Source organism: Penicillium soppii (assembly GCF_028829465.1).
Source record: "Penicillium soppii strain IBT 18220 chromosome Unknown utg000004l, whole genome shotgun sequence".
In the NCBI taxonomy this organism is placed as follows: domain Eukaryota; kingdom Fungi; phylum Ascomycota; class Eurotiomycetes; order Eurotiales; family Aspergillaceae; genus Penicillium; species Penicillium soppii.
Genome location: NW_026643234.1, coordinates 1809970 through 1827438, shown reverse-complemented (window position 1 = coordinate 1827438; position 17469 = coordinate 1809970). Strand labels below are relative to the sequence as shown.

The following is a 17469-nucleotide window of genomic DNA, read 5'->3' as shown; positions in this document are numbered from 1 at the left end:
GTTAAGAGCAAATCTCTTTGGTCTAACCTTGGAAATTCAAAGATCGAGGGATATCCGATAAGAATTAGAAATTTAGAAAGAGGTGTAAAAATAGACGTAAAAAGAGATATGAGTAGCTCTACAACTAACTATACAAGCAAAGCCTGTAAGTCCGGAACCACCTGACTCACCGGGCTACTTTTGGCTGAGTTTCACTGCCGAGGTCATCAAAAATTGGCGGTCTATAGGTATGGGTAAGGTCTTCTGGTTTAGCGCTGATAGAACTAGTCAATCTGATACTTACAGTGTTTATCACACTCTAGGACTAAATTTTGAACCTTGAAAGGTATCTAGAAGAATATAGTTAGTATATCAATTTGCCGATGATGCTATTAGTCCGATATCCGGACCTACGGGACATGTGCCTCGACTGATCAGCAACATGATTATATTTAAATAATCATGATAATACTCTTTCATCTATTGACTTGACTTTGTGCAATGCCCATCAATAGAAACATCATACTTAGAAAGCCCGTTGTCCCTCACGCCTTGATTCCCCGCATTAACAGAATGACTTCGCTGAGTGAACAAATTGCCAATCTGGTCAAGAACTATTCGCCCTGCGATGTATGTCAAACATGAACAAATTTGGCTAGCCCTTGAAAGTACCTCTGACAATCTTGCTATCCAGGTATCAGATGCGTTGGTCAAGCTACAGAAGATACCCGAGGGCGGCACCGTGAGAGGAGGCTTCCTCGCGGATCTGGGTAAGACATTTCCCACGAGTTTCCCGAGGCATTTGAGCACAAAGGTATAACCAACCACACCATGCAATATCTAATATATAGAACCAGTTCCATTTTCACCAATAACTGGGCGAAACGAAACAACCCCCAAGATCGCCGCCCCGGCAACAACATTCAAATTCCTAGCCAAAGATGAGAGTCCTCCGTTGATTGCAACAGAGAATGTCCAGAAGCATGGATTCCCGCCAGGCAAGCACTGGGTAGACCATGTTGGCGAGTTTGAGGCATCTGATTCCTCCGGTGCCGGCTCTATCGTCGTGATTGAGCAGCCTGAAAATCAGTACTGCGCTGTGACGGGTGGGATTATGGCGACTCGGATGAAAGCCCTCGGGATCAAGGCAACGGTTGTGAGCGGCCGAGTTAGGGACTTGAAGGAATTGAAGGCGACTGGACTCCCGGTTTGTTGCTGTTACTCTTATCTTTGGCATTGTTGCTAATGGCCCCCTCGTGGCTCTAGATCTGGGCTCGAGCTACCTCTACCGTTGGAACTAATGCGGAGGCTAAAGCTGGTGCTCGTGATGTGCCGATCTCGATCGGAGGTGTCACTGTCTCTCCTGTAAGCTTCGGTTCTTGTATTATCATAATACGGCATTATATTGAGTACTGATGGCTGATCACTAACTCTGCTCCAGGGTGACATTGTTTTCTGCGATCCTTTGGAGGGGGTAGTAGTCATCCCTCGTGAACTACTTGGTCAGGTGCTTGAGCTCATGCCTGCGTTGACAGATATGGATGAAAAGGCCAAGCAAGCTGTTGCGCAGGGAATGAGTGTCACTGATGCTTTCAAAAAATTCCGCTCATAGCTCACTCTGGTGTATATAAACGTAGCATGTCCTCCATTTGTATCCTGCGCAACTGCCTAGCAAATTATATCACATTCAATATTTCAGATAGGTAGTCCATTCAGGTGCTTACGGGAGGCTTCAAATCAATGGAGACAAGAAAGGCCCTCTGTGTCGTCTTGCAGGGACGGCAAAGTCGATCGTGACCGTATCACATTTTAAAAAAGGAGTGCCATACTATCAGAGGTACTACTAGCAGGGATGAAATATGTGAAAGTCCAATCTTATGGTATTCGAAGTACTCAATACAAGACGAAGAATATGTGTGTATCCAAATGAAAAAAATGTAAGAAGTCGCTTTGCAAATGTACAGTTGAAACACAAATTTCGTCTATTCTGAAACCCAGACGGCGGCCATACCCATTCCGGTACCGACACACATGCTAGTGACACCAATCTTCTTGTTTGTGCGCTTGAGCTCGGTGAGCAAGGTGCTGACCTGGCGAGAACCAGTGCAGCCAAGAGGATGACCGAAAGCAATAGCACCACCCTTAGGGTTGATCTTTTCGGCAGGAATGCCAAGCTCATTGGCACACCAAACACACTGAGAAGCGAACGCCTCGTTGATCTCGTAAATATCGACATCATCCTTAGTGATGCCGGCCTTCTCCAAGGCAACGGGGATAGCCTTCCAAGGGCCAATACCCATGAGCAGAGGCTTGACACCAACAATGCTGGCAGTGACGTACTTGCCAATGATCTTCTGGCCGAGGCGCTCGGCGGTGGAGCGCTTCATGAGAAGGACGGCAGCGGCACCGTCGGAGATCTGAGAAGCGTTACCGGCGTGGATAGAGCCGTCCTTGGCGAAGGCAGGCTTGATCTTGCCGAGGGACTCGGCAGTGATGCCAGCACGGACACCATCATCAGCCTTGACGGTGATGGTCTTCTCCTCGCCGGTCTTGGGGTCGGTCCACTTCACATCCAGAGGGGCGATCTCCTCGTTGAAGAGACCGGCCTTCTGGGCGGCGAGGGCCTTTTGGTATGAGTTGGCGGCGAAAGCATCCTGCACGGCGCGAGTCACGCCCCGGTCCTTGGCCATGTTCTCGGACAGAACGCCCATAGGGACCTTGCAATTAGCGGATTCTGGGTGGCTCTCGAGGAGTTCGGAAAACTCCGTCACGGCACCGGGTCTATATCAACCTTTGTTAGATAAAATCGAAAAAGGATAATCTGGACATGAAACATACCCATATTGAGAGGACATGCTCTCGACACCAGCACCGATGCCAACCTCGATCATGCCGGACTGAATGCCGTTGGCAATATCGGCGATGGCCTGGAGACCGCTGGAGCACTGACGGTTCAAGCTCTTTACTGCGGTGGTCTCGGGGAATCCAGCCACGAGAGCAGCAGCACGGAACTCAGTGGCACCACCACCGGGGGCAAGGACGGAGCCGACGGCAATATCCTCGACGGCCTTGGGGTCAAGACCGCTCTTGTCGAGGACAGCCTTGAAGACACCGGCAAGTAAATCAGCCGCGGCAGTGTCCTTGAAACCACCCTTGCCACCCTTGGTGAGGGCAGTGCGCAAGGCACATGTCACAACAATATCATCGGGGTGTTTTTCAATAAGGGCTGCGGCTCCCTTCTTGCCACCAGGGCCGAAGTGGGAGGAAACCTGGTTTAAACGTTGCTGGGCTATGAGAAAATATCAGCTGCTTGGTTCTTTTGGACACCCGGTAACTACATATGTAGCTAATGGAACCTGTGGTTCTGGCTTGCACTTACCGTTAGACATGACGTCAATGTAAGGATGGGAAATATGGGGGAGATACGATGGAGAAGAGAAGAAAGGGAAGGATATGGAGCTAGCTGAGATATCCGGGGATGTGTTCTCTTATAAATCAGGCGGGCAGCCGGTGATATTTCCCCTTTGAACGGCCGTTGCTGGCCGGTGGTAGCATTCTATTCAAAGTGCCGAGGTCCATTTGACCGCATCATCTATTAATCCGATCTCTAGTCACGGGATCCCGCAATAAGTGGATCCGATGTTTCGGCATGTGAAAACTGCCCCGGACTTGCACATGTCGATGATCACAACGTCATGTCGAGAATGTGATAATTCGTGGTTTGTAAAAGTCTGAGATTGATGCAAATGAGGTTGTATATGATATGCGATATTTGATCTCTTTGCAGTCTAATCTAGCTATCTATACTTGCGGATGCATGATATAAATCATCTTGGAATGTTGTATATTGTGTTACTAGTTAACTATCTAGCTGTGGCTGAATTTTGCTTAGACCAGGTTGTGTGAAAATGTTCATGGAGCCATTTTCAAAAGCAATTCTATAGGATTGTCGAATGTACACTTCCCGGAGAGAACAGAGACAGGTAAAGTGCTTCCTGGTCAGACCTATAGTCCACCTAAATAGCTAGTTATCCGAGGTCAAAAGAAGTTGGTAGGGTCTGAGAATATTCAAGAGAGCGTGTCTTCTTATTAAATGGTATGACAGATTCAAAATAATTGAACTTTACAACGTGAACTAAACTTTTATAGTACATAACTCCCGGTAAATGGTAGGATCCGCAGTGGCTTATACTTTCTTAACCTACGGCGTAACAGGTGAAGAAACTCCATCACCAGAGGGTCTTTCCTTAGAAACCGTGACGTTGGTGGTGTGAACCACCTGAATGGTATTTTTACGATCGCGAGATCGGGTACAACGCAGATTCTCCTTTGATTCTGACGCCCCAGGAGCCCCCAATGGGATATCGTCGTCATCCAGATTCGACCAGGTGGCTTCGGCATTGTTCTTTTTCCAGGATCTAGAAACAGGTGCAAGGGAGTTCGAGTTTTCGTATGTCGAATTGCTGGATCTGGTGCCGCTGAAATTGAGAACACTTTTCACTCTCTGCGGAAGTCCTGATTCCTTGATCATCCTTGAGAGACAGGGTATGCTGAAAATGAAGAAGCCGCAAGTCATCTCGCCACATGCCCAGAATAAGATTGGACTGATGAGGTACATGCTGTCGGGTTCATTCGCAAACTTGATTGTGTGGGATAAGCGGAAACAGGCTGCGACCGAAGCACTGTGGTTGAGTTAGTTAGTTTGCCTAGAAATATCGACGACACGACAATTGATGGGAGGTGGACTCACAGTATACCAACTCCGAATATGATGGATACACCCAGCTTCTTCTGCAAGTTCATTTGTAGACCCCAGATGATCTTTTGGGGTAATATGAACATTAAAATGTCGGAAACAACCTGGATGCTACCCACACTTTGGAGCGGGAGTCGCATTTGCTGGGCAGATAGTTCATGATGGCTTCATGCTGGTGGCACTGCAGGTTCAACAGCATTATGCAAGCAAACCCCCAGGCACACTGGACGAAACTGATAAAAATATATGCCCACCAGAAGAGATTCCTGAACCGATTGAAGGTAACGAAAAAATTACCCCAGTCGATCAAAATAGCCGTCTTGATCAAGGGGAGAACCGCCGAATAGCCACTGCTGTAGACAAGAATAAGCTAGCGGAGCTTGGTTAGCTGTAACTCGCAAATTTATCCCAAAGCAAGACAAAACTCACGTAAAAGGGCCTGATTCAATCTTTATTATGGAGATCCCAAGTATGAACTCCATATCTGGAGGTATAGATTAAAGAATATGCAGCGTAGGCGGCAGCCAAGTAGGCTCCCTGCAAGGAGTTAGCAGGGATATTAGACGCCAGGGAAACAGTGGGATTGTGGAGTGAACAGAGGCAACGGACAACATACATATACACAAATCATCAGGACTATGTGGAGAAACGGGTTGTTAATTAAATTCCCTCGATGCACACGTACATATGCAGGCAATCCATTCTCGACTTACCTTCTTCGATGCGAAGTTTCCCATCCAGCCACAACCTAACATAAGCTCGAAGAAGCAGACATAGCGTTGCCACGACCATGCAAAATGTAGTCACAAACCAGGCAAGAACATTATGACTGGGAGTATGTTCAAAGTCCGGCGTGACACCGGCTGGTGGTGGAAGAGCTGGTGCTTCCAATATGCTGGCCAGGGTTTCTTCTGAAGACATGTTGAAAAAGAGGTAAGAACCAAGGCCCAGTGGATTGAAGAGACGCAAAAAAAAATCACCCAAGGGAGCTAGCTAGCTATAGGAGGGCTACAGATCGGACCTTCGATCGATTATATATCGTACCGAGGCAGCATTTGTCTGAAAAATCTATGGTCAAGTGCAGATCTCTGGTCCTTGTTGACGATTTTGCGCACTGTAGAATCCCAGAATGATGGGGGCTAGGGCAATACGCTGGAACCTCATTTCCTCATTTCTTTACTAACGCAAGTATTTCGGAAAAACTAGGTACGCTCTCAGATATGAAAGGGGTCGAGATCGGTTTTTCAAATCACAAAGCCCCAATGACACGGACGGGAAGTGGAAACATCAAAGCAAGAGATAAGAGGGTGGGCATCTATAGCGGCCTGTCAGTGGCCCGTTGAATAACTTATATTGGCTTCAACTGATGGCGGATATGTCTATGATCGATCCATGGATCCTGTAGGATTGAAACAAAGTTCGCTGGCGCTTAAGAAGGACATTTATCCACAAATTGATTCAGCCCCAACTTTAGATTTCTAGACATCGCCCACTCTTTGAGGATTTGATACGCTTTTTTTTTTCTTTTGAAAGGCCGTTTTTCAAATGGCGGGGTGCTATGACTTTGTTTTTTTTTTTTTGAGAAGACCTATCGTTTTCCCAGAGAATGTGTCAAGTCATTGTAACATCAAGATGGCCAGGTCCGAGGCAAGAAACATGGCCAAGCTGTGGACTTCGGCGTCTTCAGGGTCTTCAGGGTCTTCAGGGGGTCCACTAGGATACAGTCCCCTATAAACACTAGTCGCGCTTGACGGATACTGGCCGAATGATATTTCCTCCAGCGAGACTAGTGCGGTAATGGTATCTGTGCCACTGTGCACGCATCGACCTTGTCGATCAGAGAGGTTGTCGACTTTGCTCCTTCCAATCTTAGGAAAATCGTATATTCTATACTCAAGCACGACCGTCAGTGGTTTTCATTCACCGAATTCCGAGCACAGGTCCGATTACAATGACAAGACTGACAATATGTTCAATAGACGGTAAATGACCCCACACGATGAGTTTCCCCCCGCGCGTCAACCTCCTCGAGATGATGGCTCAGCAACTGCTTCCCCAGCTTGCGCCCGATTTGATAGATCCGGCTTCAATGTCTGGGGATGAGCCAACCAAACAAGCTAGAATTGCTTTGGATAATCTGAACGCTGCGCTGGCCGCGAATGAGACTTACGGGTTCTTCTCTCAAGTCCGTGATCATCATCGGTTCCGCCAACACAGCCTTCGACGTTCCCGAAAACTGACTTTCCGCAGGACTACAAACGACGATGAACGTCTGTTCTCCTACTTACATCATTTGAGTAGACTATGTCTGTAATTCAATCGGTCTAGGCGCTTATGATGCAGGTGTTGAGTTCGCAGACAATCTCTTCATGACGCTACCGTCATCCGTGGACGCCCAGCTAGCTCGCAATCTTCTTGCGCATTTCGCATCACTGGAGCTAGATCTCTTCAAAGGATTGGCAGCAGCTGACTGCCCCGCTCTTGATAGTAACAATCCTAACTGTCCGTTGGTGCAGAACCTGATCGAACGTGGTGGCGGCCACTATGTCGACGTGGGCGGCACTAAGCTGACCGGAATGATGAATGAGCCGTTTCTTTTTTCGCTGTTTTGTTATGCGTTGGATGCTGGCCAAGTACTATAATTGCTAAGATTTTTTTGAGGTCCGCAGTTCCTAGTTATCTGGATCCCTTTGAAATCAATTGTAACCGAGACCAGGCTGCTTCCACATGACCTGGAACGTCTACATGAGGAATGAATCCCTGTCCCCGGGGACCATAGCCGTCTTTATCATCCCTCAATCTAGGAATTTCTCCCATGATCAAATCCAGAAACCGAGTTTGTGACCACAGCTGTGGCGCCGGGATAGTTGACTCCCCACGCCTCGTCAATTTGCAGTTATCGAAATATTCCAGATCCCCGTTACGTGACAACTGCATTTGCGGCACAAGAACCGGACAACTGACAATCGACGCTGGAAATGGCACATCTTGATAAGCCTTTTCGAATGAGGCCTTTGTGCGGAGCATCATTGTAGGATCTTGAACGACTATACACGTGGCTGGGGCCATAAACCCTGCCTCATCAAGGACCTTGCGGCACAATAAAGCATTTTGTCCGCAATTCGTAGATTGTGACTCAAGGAGAATTTTACATCCTTCTTTTGTGATCAAGGAACGGTCAAAGAACTCATCTAGGATTCTTTCAAGGACTTTGGCTTCAGGAAGACCGTGCACCTCATCGGCGATGCGCGAAAACGTCGGGTGCGCTTTCACGGCATCATAGAGATGATTGGTGGAGTGTCCGATACCTCCGCATAGTACGAGTACTCTGGTCAGAGATGGATTGTTTTGGAGAGCATTGAAGAGATATTCAGCGCCATAAAGAACAGCTGAGGCGCAAATTACTATGCAGTCGACTGGCGAGCTCGTAGAGAGATCTTGTAGCTGATTGTCGCTTAGGAAACTCGACAGGAGGTTGATATCTGCGACGGTATGGTCATTCATGACCATCGTGCGTGGTCGGATCTTGTTTCAAAAAAGATGAGATAAAAGCAAAAGAATTCTCATAAAGCAGAATATCCAGAAGCGAACGTTTGGAGATGGAGGAAAAAAGAGACCTCATCACAATATAGATGACAATTGAGGTTCGACCAATGAAAGTATTCTCCGCCCCGTAGTACTCGAGGGCGGTGTGAAAGCCGCATCTCATCAGCGTTTCAATAATAATTCCTCCGGTTGTAGATCGTCACTTTCTTGTCGAAAACGCCTATATTAAAGAGGCACGACAAAAACACCATGATTCGTCAACTAACAGCAACAATGCGCGCCTCATCTAGCGTCGCAACAGCATGCAAACTATCAATCAGACCATCGCACCCAGTATGAGACCCACGCGAGACACTCGAATCGATTGCACCTCGATTGCACCTAGCATACGAATAAAGCAGGACTAACAAAAGACAGAACCCCATCATTGCCCGCCTTTTCACAACCACTCCATCCAGGCCCTTCACAGCATCACCACCAACGAAAGAATCACCTTTCCGCCTCTCCGCAAACAAAGCCAACTCCCCGCCATCCTTCGACGATGCCTACTACAGCCTTTACCCACCAAAGCGCCAATGGCCACCTGACATGTCGAAGCTATCGCCGAAACACCAGTTCAGACTCGAGCGCAAGTACCGCCGTCGTGCTGCGTTGAAATACGCTCGGCCGAAGTTTATCAAGGCCGTTACGATCGCGCAGTGGGCTGTGATTGGATGTGAGTCTCTCCTAGACTGATGTTGGCCGAGGGTCAAGTCTCGAGTTACACACCCTGGACCATAAATATGAAAGGGATTTTTGGAAAGTTGCTGACTAGACTAGTCGTTATTATCTATGCGGTTCTCTTCATGGAGTGGGAGACGAATGATACACCATTCCATGGCGTAAGTATTGTCTCAGTGTGCTTTGACATTGTGGCTAACATTATTTTCCAGATTCGGGACAGCTTCTTTGCTGGTCTCAAGAGTATCTTCTCCAGTCCCCCGCCATCTGGATTGAAGAGGGATCAGAAGGTGAACACGACCGGGGAGAGCTCACAGTAGTCACATTGACTTCAATCTTCGTATATTGAGCGTCAGTAATTTGTACAATATTCTAGATTCCCAACTCGCATCTACATCTTGCTCATCCGGAGTTCAAAGTCATGTCTAAGTAAGAAAAGGTCATTCAATTCTCATATCTGTTCATGGGTCATTTGTCATGAAAAAGTCCTGTCGGAATGACAGGCGTCGCTGTACCGTGGAGAGAGTAAGGATAGTGAAGCAGTAGACACTATTTCCCGCTCTCTCCGTCGCCTGTGCCAATGTGGCTTCATTACATCAAGTCCGCAGGACTGCTCTGGACAGGGAAATGCAGTTGCAAGCCAATAACACCAAGAATGCCAACGCCAATAGCAGGCCATAAACTCCAAAGGTCAAGTAAACAAAGATACCAACAAATAATGTTGGGGGCTGGTTGTGGTTTAGCCCTAACGCCGTGTCATGAGTAGAAGCCAAAAGTAGGAAATAAAAGACAAGAGAGGAAAGGGAAATTCGTTAATTGGAGACCAGGGGTTGCGCGCCCGGTTCTCAGAGCCAGCTGCGCAGGTCGCTCGACGGGGTTGTCGGGCCTGGAGCAGGTCGGTTTTCAAAGTCCAAAGCAAGTTCCAGCTTGGGTGGTCGCTCATCGACCAAGCCCTTCCTCGGACTGCCTGGTGCGGACTTTTTAGGGGATTTGGTGGGTGAACCAGGCTCGCCCGCCCGGGGTGGGCCTTCGCGTACAAACGTATGTGGCCAGCCATCGTCGACTGCGGCGGCGACCCAGGTTCTTAGGCAGTCATGTACAGAGGAGTAAAATTTCTCCTTGCAGGTGCGCAGGCTACCGCCCATGACCTTCTCGAACCCGGAGGCACGTAGCTCATCACGGAGTTGGTTCCGTTCATCTGGGGTGGGCAGCATTGCAATTATGCCATTCATAAGATCAAGATGCGCGGCAAGGTAGTTGGTCGCATCCCATTCAACGCCGCCAACATATGGAGCAGCTGGGACAGGAGGGCGTGGAGGTGGGAAGTGGCGCTCACTGTATGGGCGAGTGTCCACTGGGGTCTTTTCGCCGAACAGATCTTCGGTTTTGGGGAGAGGAATAACATTTAGGTGATGAAGGAAGATCCAGAACACCTCCTTTGTCACGTTGGTGACCTCTTTGCACCAAACTCGATAAGGTCGTGACTGGTAGATACTGGCGATAAAAGACAACGGCTGGTTGTCCGCAGGTGGTGCAGGGTCTTTCAAATAGGAGAGAATCTGCTTGGCACGCTTCGTCGCCTGCTCGCCTGCAGGAGCGGTGGAAAGCTGTGTGAAGAGCAGGTTCGCGATGATCCCGCGAGTGGTGAACTCACTGGGACCCTTCTTCTCCTCGTCAAAGAGCATATTAAGCAAAGCAGGGAAAAGCTCGCCCTCAATAGCAGTGAGATGGGATAGAGCGACAGATGTGGTGCAAAGTGCCTTGAGGCATAGCAACGCCTCATGCAAAAGAGTGTCCTCATGGTCCTCCCTGTGAGATGAGTTAGCAATACTCTAGATGAAGCAATAAAGTGTACATACCGCCAGGTCATCTTCATAATACGGTATAGAAGCTGTACTATCTCATCCATACCACCTTCGGTGATAAAATCGTTGACCCAGTGGACAGTCTCGTTGCGCAGGAGAAGACGCAGTTTGTGCACCTTCCCTACTTCAACCATCTCGGGCTTCTGGATCTCTCTCAGATAATGCACAAAGTCAGAAGGATCCGCGGCAGTATCAACAGCAGCCGCTTCGGCAAGCGAGGCGGTCGAAGCATTGGCTGAAAGAGTTGTATAGACACCAACAGGCTGTGAGAGATCAACAGAGCGTGGACGGCGGTTTGATACTTCACTGTCCCTTCGCAGCTTCTTACCGGGAGACGAAGGTCCTTTGGTTAAGGTGAAGCCGCGGGTTCTGGAGCGGGACCGGGAGCCTTTGCGATCCTGAGGCTCGCAGTCCTCCTTGGATTCTTTGCCACGTCCCCGACGGCTGTCACCAGTTCCTGCACTGAGGGGAGTCATGTTCTCAGTTCGGTCTTTCTGGATGAAATCAGCCTTGATGTTAGTGTCAAGGGAACGCATCTTGTCTCTCATGTTGTGAGGAATGTTTCTGGCATCCTGAGAAAAGAACAGGTTAGTTTTGTCATCGAGCACCTTGAGATTAAGGTCAACAAACCAACAACTTCTCGAATTCGCTTTCGAGGTCCTTAGAATTGAGATGCTGATGCACATCCGCATCTCGCTCCTTCGCGTTGAACGCCGAGATAGCAGCCTGAACACGAGAGAGCCGCTTCGGCTCTTCCTTCGCCATTGTAGAAGGGGATGTCTTGCGCGGACTCGAGGGTGCTCGGCTTCTTGTCGACGCGTTATCGGGTCGCTTGGGGGAATCACTTTCTCCCGAAGTCGCACGCTGCAATCCAAGGAAGTCCTTCACCTTGCGATTTCCAGCGAGAATCTCCGACTTTGGCCGAGCTTTGGCATCACCAGATTTGGAAAGGGACGGTTGATGAAAGTCATAGAAATTTCGTTGCTGACTTGGCCCATAGCCTTTGGGCGTATAGAGGGATACTTCTTCCGCCACGGTTCGTCGTATGTCAGCGGTTGAGTTCGGTCTCGATCGACCGATTGGCTCCCTGTGGACAGAAGCCGATTCCTGCGACCAGACCGGAGATGGCATGTTATCGATCAGATCCGTCGGACTGCGATTCTCCTTGTCACGACTCTGCTTGGAATTTGAGCCATCTTTCCGTCCGCGCTGAGACCTTTTGAGGATGGCCGAGAGGCTGTTGGATGACTTTGCCTTCTTGGGTGATAGCTCTTCGCCTTGCTCGGCAGTCTGGTCGCCCGCCTTGCCATCTTTACGCTCCATGTAGCTTCTCAGTGACTTCAAGGATACAGCGCTCTTTGTCTTCTTGTGTAGAGCACCCTTCCCTTCCCTGCCGCCGATTTTCGGTGTTGCTCCATTGTCGTTCGTGTCACGGTTGGGGACGATCTCACTCAAAGGGCGGTAGCCGGTGGGAGTATCGGATGGTTCGCCAAATGAGAAGGGGATATTCTCGTAGGGCTTGCTTCTCTGCAGAGGCCGTGGGGCAATGGCATCGTCTGCGGACTGATTTCTTTTATGGGATTTGGGTGACATGATGACTCGGAACATCGATGGTTTAGTAGGTGATCGGTTCGCATCGTCGAAGATCTGCGGGCCAGATGTACTCGCAGCCATTGCTATCCTCTTTGACCAGCAACTACATCATGTTAGCAGAGGGACAAGAAGCCTGCGGGGAACGGGTAGTCGCAGATCAAACTCACGGGATTCTGTTAATGCAAACAAATGAAGAACTGAAAGACAACGCAAGTACAATCAACAAGAAGGGCGACAATCAAACCCTTAATTTAAAGAACAACAACAAAATACGTGGGGTAAACAGGAAGAAGCCTGATGGAACGAGAAGAAACCTTGGAAAGGATCAGGGAGGGAATTTGAAGAACCAACGGTCTGCTGCCAACAGCAACCGTCATCGAGTATCGAGATATTGATCCACTTTCCCTCTGTAGCGTAAGAGCCGATCCTTGGGGTTGGCTGGATTGAAGGTGGAGGAGTAAACAACGTGCGGGTAGAGAGGTTGCGAGGGGCAACGATATGCAGCTGGCGGTGAACTTGGATTTATTAGCAGCTATTAGCCTTCTATTCGATGTATTGATGTACCTATGAGATTTAGACATGTCATAATTGCATATTATTAAGTAGATTTACTATTTTCATTTGTGATTTACAGATGTCTATGCATACAGTCCTTGCATTTCTAGGTCTTTGGGTTTTGTTGTCTCACTCATCATTCTCATACGGAGTACATTGGGCTGATATACAGCAATGTATATATATGTAGATTAATCAGGATATACCATCTAGTGATAAAGTCATACGAAAACCAGAAATAGGGCAAAGAATGGAAATTATTGAATTGAATTGGTTCATAGGCTACTCCGTGCATTATACGATAAACCTCTATAATCCCCGGATGGTTTATTGATCTCAGATACCCCCGATGCCGGCAGGGCTAGTCCAATTGAAAATAAACATGCAATTTCATGTATGACCCTTGAGTCCATTGTCCATCTGATCATATGCACATACGTGTGCAACTGACTTTCAAGAAGAAGCCGGATTCCAGTCAAATCCACTTCGCCGTTTGCGACCTTTGGGTATAGGATAATCATGTTCTAAATATGTAGCCCTACATACCCTGAGAAAAGCTCCGACAAGAAAACTCCGATAGAAATTGACAAACTAAATTGAGATGCTCGTGTGAGCACTCAAATACCCTCTGTACACGGAATAGGGTTTGCATTTTAAAGCGGGTGAAAATCGGGCACTTTCGGACTCACCACACGGTACTCGGTGTTTACCCTGTTACTCATGAACTGATCCTCAACCGAGACTCAACTTTCAGTTGAGGCACAATAGCATCCCTGCATCGCCAAGACTTTGCAATCATGAATTGTCCCTCGCGAACTGACGACACTCTGGCCCATCCGGGCTGGAATCAAAACCCACCGCCCTTCAATGCCGACACCACAACGCGGAATGACTTCAATGGCCTAGCCAATTCCAGGGTCCATCGCAGACATGCTGCCAGTTCCGATACAGCAGACAATGCATTATCCATCAATGACAGACCACTCAACCAGCAAGATCGAGACCCTGGCAAAGAAAAGATCCCCAGTGGCGAAGTGACCGCTGCCAACCCGGGGGTGAATCACCCCCGGGGAGCAGCGAGTCACCTCGCCTTCCTTTTTCTGACTATCTCAAGTCGTCAACTTTACATTGCGCTCGCACTTTAGCGAAATTTGGTCGTTTTGTCGGCCCCGGGTTTCTCATTGCGGTTGCATATATTGACCCTGGAAATTACGCTACCGATGTCGCAGCCGGCGCCGAGTTCAAATACGCATTATTATTCATTGTCCTCATATCCAACCTCTTTGCAATTCTTCTGCAGTCTTTATGTATCAAGCTAGGCTCTGTGACTGGCTTGAACCTGGCGGAAAATTGCCGGGAGCATCTTCCGAAATGGGTAACGATCTTTCTCTACATCCTCGCAGAGGCCGCTATTGTCGCGACTGATATCGCAGAGGTAAGTGACACATTTTCTACTGCAAGGCCTCTTGATGATTATACTAACGACTTGAAAGGTGGTTGGATCAGCGATTGCCTTGAATCTATTATTGAATATCCCTTTGGTAGCTGGCTGTGCCATCACTCTGGTGGATGTTCTCTTCATTCTTATTTTTTATCGGCCCAATGGGGCCATGTGGGGACTCCGACTATTCGAATTCTTTGTAATGGCTTTGGTGTTGGGTGTGGTCGTCTGCTTCTGCATTCAGCTCTCACTTATTCAAGACCAGTCGGTTGGTGAGGTCTTCCGAGGCTATCTGCCATCTTCAGCCATCATTAAATCTGAAGGGTAAGTTCTTTGGTCTGTCTTCTTGCGTGAGTTTGTGTCACTAACGCATCTGCAGGCTTTACCAAAGTTGTGGAATCCTTGGTGCCACAGTCATGCCGCATTCCCTCTTCCTAGGCAGTGGAGTTGTCCAGTCTCGCCTTAAAGAATTTGACGTCAATTCTGGTTACGTGGAGACTACAGTGCCGCTAGGAAATGCCGATGGCGAAGTTAAATATCGCCCATCTATCCATGCAATCCGTGGCTGCATGAAATACTCGATCATCGAGCTATCCCTATCGCTGTTCACCTTCGCCCTGTTCGTGAATAGCGCAATCCTCATTGTCGCCGGTGCTTCTTTGTACAATGTTCCTGGCGGTGCCGATGCCGATCTTTTCGGTATTCATAGCCTGCTTAAGTCATCGATTTCATCTGCCGCCGGCTTGGTGTTTGCCCTCGCCCTTCTACTGTCGGGCATCTCCGCCGGAATCGTTTGTACGATTGCTGGCCAAATGGTGAGCGAGGGAATGTTGAACTGGACCATTCGACCATGGTTGCGGAGGCTCATCACCCGCTCGATTAGCATCATTCCCAGTATCATTATTGCGGCTGCGGTTGGCAAAGAGGGTCTCGACAAGACTCTAACTGCCAGCCAAGTTGTTCTTAGTGTCATTTTGCCGTTTGTCTCTGCCCCTCTCATCTGGTTCACGTGCTTCAATCGCTACATGACGGTTCGAACCGAAGAGCCTAGCGAGCAAAATGGCGAAGTGGATGTGATAACGGTGCCAATGAGGAACAGCCTGTTTACTTCGGTGGTCGCGGGAGTTGTGTGGCTCGTCATCGTTGTGATGAACGTGGCCTTGCTGGTGCTTGTGGGAATGGGCAAAGCCTCTTAATATCAAAATGATTTCCACAACGCAATATGTTCTGGGGCCTAGACCATTTGAATTCTTCATGTATATATCTTTATCTTCCAGTGAACATGGATAGAACTTGATGCTGCATATACGAACAGCTCTCATGTGGCGGAATCACGAAAAAAGCACCGAAAGAAAGCTTGAAAAGAGCTTTGCATATGATCAACATAGCTTAGCGCAGGCTGAATAAAATATCAAATCAACTCCGTTGTGCCCTGACATAGAAAACATCTGATTATCCATAATATCATGTTTAAGTTTGGTTCACCCTAGTCCACCCGCAGCTTCCTTGACCTTTTGTTGCTCGGGCGGACTATCAATGAACTGCGGAGGAGCGACCTCATCCTGCAAGAAGCTCGGCATGGCACTCTCGCCCATACTGCTTTCAAACATAGATTCCTCGCCTAACGCTTCCAGCTCAGCATCCAACTCAGCCTCATCGACATCCTCAGGTACATCATAGGCCCGAGAGATACTCTCCTGTATCTCATTCCCGACCTCCATCAAATCAGCCATTTCGTCCTGCATCTGCTCGATCTTATCGATGTCGACCTTGCCATATTGCTTCTTGAGTTCTTTCGTCGTGGTCTTCATGGCATCCACCGTCGTCATCACATTCTTCAAATTATCCTGCATCATGCCTGCTTGCTCCATGTTCCATGATTGTTGGGAGAGCTGGTCTCGCTGCGCCTCGTATTGTTTGCGCCGTTGTAGGACTTTGAGCGCTTTTTGTCGAAGAGCAGACTTGCCAGGTCCGTCGCGCATCTTAGCAATCTTTGTTTGGTATGTGGAGAGTTCCGAGTTGATTGCCGCTAGCTTCACGTCTATGCTGGAAACGCGAGTGTCGACCTGTCATATCGTTAGTGGGGTACCGTGAGGGGGGTGACTGCCTCGGATGAGGCTTCGAGTGACATACATTGGAGATAGCGCTATCCAGTGTCGGCTTGGGAGCCGTGCTCTTGGCACCAAATAGTCGGTTCATGATGGTAGGTTGGGGTATATTGTAAAGGTTGAAGGTGGGAAATCGTAGGCAGCGGACTTGGGAGCGATTCCAGACCACGCGTGGCCAGTGCTCAATAAAATCGCGATCGGTGGGCCGAGAGGGTCATTACCCGATTGCTGGGACAAATGACTTACAAAAAAGGAAGTAAAAAAAAGGCCGGCAGGTATTGGATTGACTTCTTAACTACAACTGTATCTATGTATTTGGTCCTCTTAAGGCTGTAATGCGGAGCAACGTCAGTGGCAGCCTGAGGCCAACAGCACGTGATACATTTTCTCAGGTGATTTTCTAGCTCGTTTCACTTGAGTGGAGAGGTGTTTGTGATAAATGTCTTAAGGGAAATTTAGTCGGGTTGAATATAGTCATATGATTATCATCAGCTGGGTGGAATTTACATACTTGTTAGTGGGAGTAAGCTGGACCACGACGTGGGACAGGAGCCGAAAGTATTCAATACTTTATACAACACACAAATCTGGCGGGGAAAGGCTGTACCTAGTACCCACCGTCATCTTAGCCAACGCAACCGATCCCGTGAGATGAGGTGAAATGAAAGGAATTATAAGGAATAATGTATATGAATCAAAAAGAATGTCAAAAAGTTGAAAGTAAATATATCAATTATAGATATATGTAATTAATTAAGACCGAAGTAACTAACAAGTTCATCTTATCTTGCAATATATCCCCGCGGTGATTACATACTGGTATTTCCGCCCCTTCTGGCTGTAGGGATCGGTAACCTGATCACCAGCTCCCTCCTCTCTCTCTTCAACTGCTTCCTTGATGGACAG

At 48.3% G+C, this 17469-nt stretch overlaps 10 protein-coding genes across 10 annotated transcripts; 4 read left to right on the top strand and 6 right to left on the bottom strand.

The window, feature by feature from the left end:
* Positions 1-552: 552 nt before the first annotated feature.
* N7529_004106 (RraA family protein) lies at positions 553-1591 on the top strand (the record flags this gene model as incomplete). Its single annotated transcript, XM_057239633.1, has 5 exons — positions 553-609; positions 674-749; positions 831-1186; positions 1246-1344; positions 1421-1591. The coding sequence occupies 5 exons, from the start codon at positions 553-555 to the stop codon at positions 1589-1591; spliced, it is 759 nt and encodes a 252-aa protein (XP_057098928.1).
* Positions 1592-1961: 370 nt separating this feature from the next.
* N7529_004105 (3-ketoacyl-coA thiolase peroxisomal A precursor) lies at positions 1962-3368 on the bottom strand (the record flags this gene model as incomplete). The annotated part of the gene is made up of 3 exons (XM_057239632.1): positions 1962-2760; positions 2818-3268; positions 3359-3368. The coding sequence occupies 3 exons, from the start codon at positions 3366-3368 to the stop codon at positions 1962-1964; spliced, it is 1260 nt and encodes a 419-aa protein (XP_057098927.1).
* Positions 3369-4180: 812 nt separating this feature from the next.
* Positions 4181-4875, bottom strand: N7529_004104 (uncharacterized protein; the record flags this gene model as incomplete). The annotated part of the gene is made up of 2 exons (XM_057239631.1): positions 4181-4661; positions 4730-4875. The coding sequence occupies 2 exons, from the start codon at positions 4873-4875 to the stop codon at positions 4181-4183; spliced, it is 627 nt and encodes a 208-aa protein (XP_057098926.1).
* A 304-nt stretch (positions 4876-5179) lies between these two features.
* Positions 5180-5656, bottom strand: N7529_004103 (uncharacterized protein; the record flags this gene model as incomplete). The annotated part of the gene is made up of 3 exons (XM_057239630.1): positions 5180-5272; positions 5352-5371; positions 5449-5656. 3 exons carry the CDS (start codon positions 5654-5656, stop codon positions 5180-5182), a joined length of 321 nt encoding a protein of 106 aa, XP_057098925.1.
* Positions 5657-6734: 1078 nt separating this feature from the next.
* N7529_004102 (uncharacterized protein) lies at positions 6735-7377 on the top strand (the record flags this gene model as incomplete). The annotated part of the gene is made up of 2 exons (XM_057239629.1): positions 6735-7005; positions 7037-7377. 2 exons carry the CDS (start codon positions 6735-6737, stop codon positions 7375-7377), a joined length of 612 nt encoding a protein of 203 aa, XP_057098924.1.
* A 34-nt stretch (positions 7378-7411) lies between these two features.
* Positions 7412-8245, bottom strand: N7529_004101 (YdcF family protein; the record flags this gene model as incomplete). The annotated part of the gene is made up of 1 exon (XM_057239628.1): positions 7412-8245. One exon carries the CDS (start codon positions 8243-8245, stop codon positions 7412-7414), a length of 834 nt encoding a protein of 277 aa, XP_057098923.1.
* A 285-nt stretch (positions 8246-8530) lies between these two features.
* N7529_004100 (uncharacterized protein) lies at positions 8531-9321 on the top strand (the record flags this gene model as incomplete). Its single annotated transcript, XM_057239627.1, has 4 exons — positions 8531-8614; positions 8699-8996; positions 9101-9162; positions 9214-9321. The coding sequence occupies 4 exons, from the start codon at positions 8531-8533 to the stop codon at positions 9319-9321; spliced, it is 552 nt and encodes a 183-aa protein (XP_057098922.1).
* A 525-nt stretch (positions 9322-9846) lies between these two features.
* Positions 9847-12540, bottom strand: N7529_004099 (uncharacterized protein; the record flags this gene model as incomplete). Its single annotated transcript, XM_057239626.1, has 3 exons — positions 9847-10810; positions 10861-11438; positions 11497-12540. The coding sequence occupies 3 exons, from the start codon at positions 12538-12540 to the stop codon at positions 9847-9849; spliced, it is 2586 nt and encodes an 861-aa protein (XP_057098921.1).
* Positions 12541-13811: 1271 nt separating this feature from the next.
* On the top strand, positions 13812-15651 carry N7529_004098 (NRAMP family metal ion transporter; the record flags this gene model as incomplete). Its single annotated transcript, XM_057239625.1, has 4 exons — positions 13812-14069; positions 14129-14449; positions 14508-14779; positions 14835-15651. 4 exons carry the CDS (start codon positions 13812-13814, stop codon positions 15649-15651), a joined length of 1668 nt encoding a protein of 555 aa, XP_057098920.1.
* A 285-nt stretch (positions 15652-15936) lies between these two features.
* N7529_004097 (putative SNF7 family protein (Cta1)) lies at positions 15937-16654 on the bottom strand (the record flags this gene model as incomplete). The annotated part of the gene is made up of 2 exons (XM_057239624.1): positions 15937-16521; positions 16589-16654. 2 exons carry the CDS (start codon positions 16652-16654, stop codon positions 15937-15939), a joined length of 651 nt encoding a protein of 216 aa, XP_057098919.1.
* Positions 16655-17469: the final 815 nt, after the last annotated feature.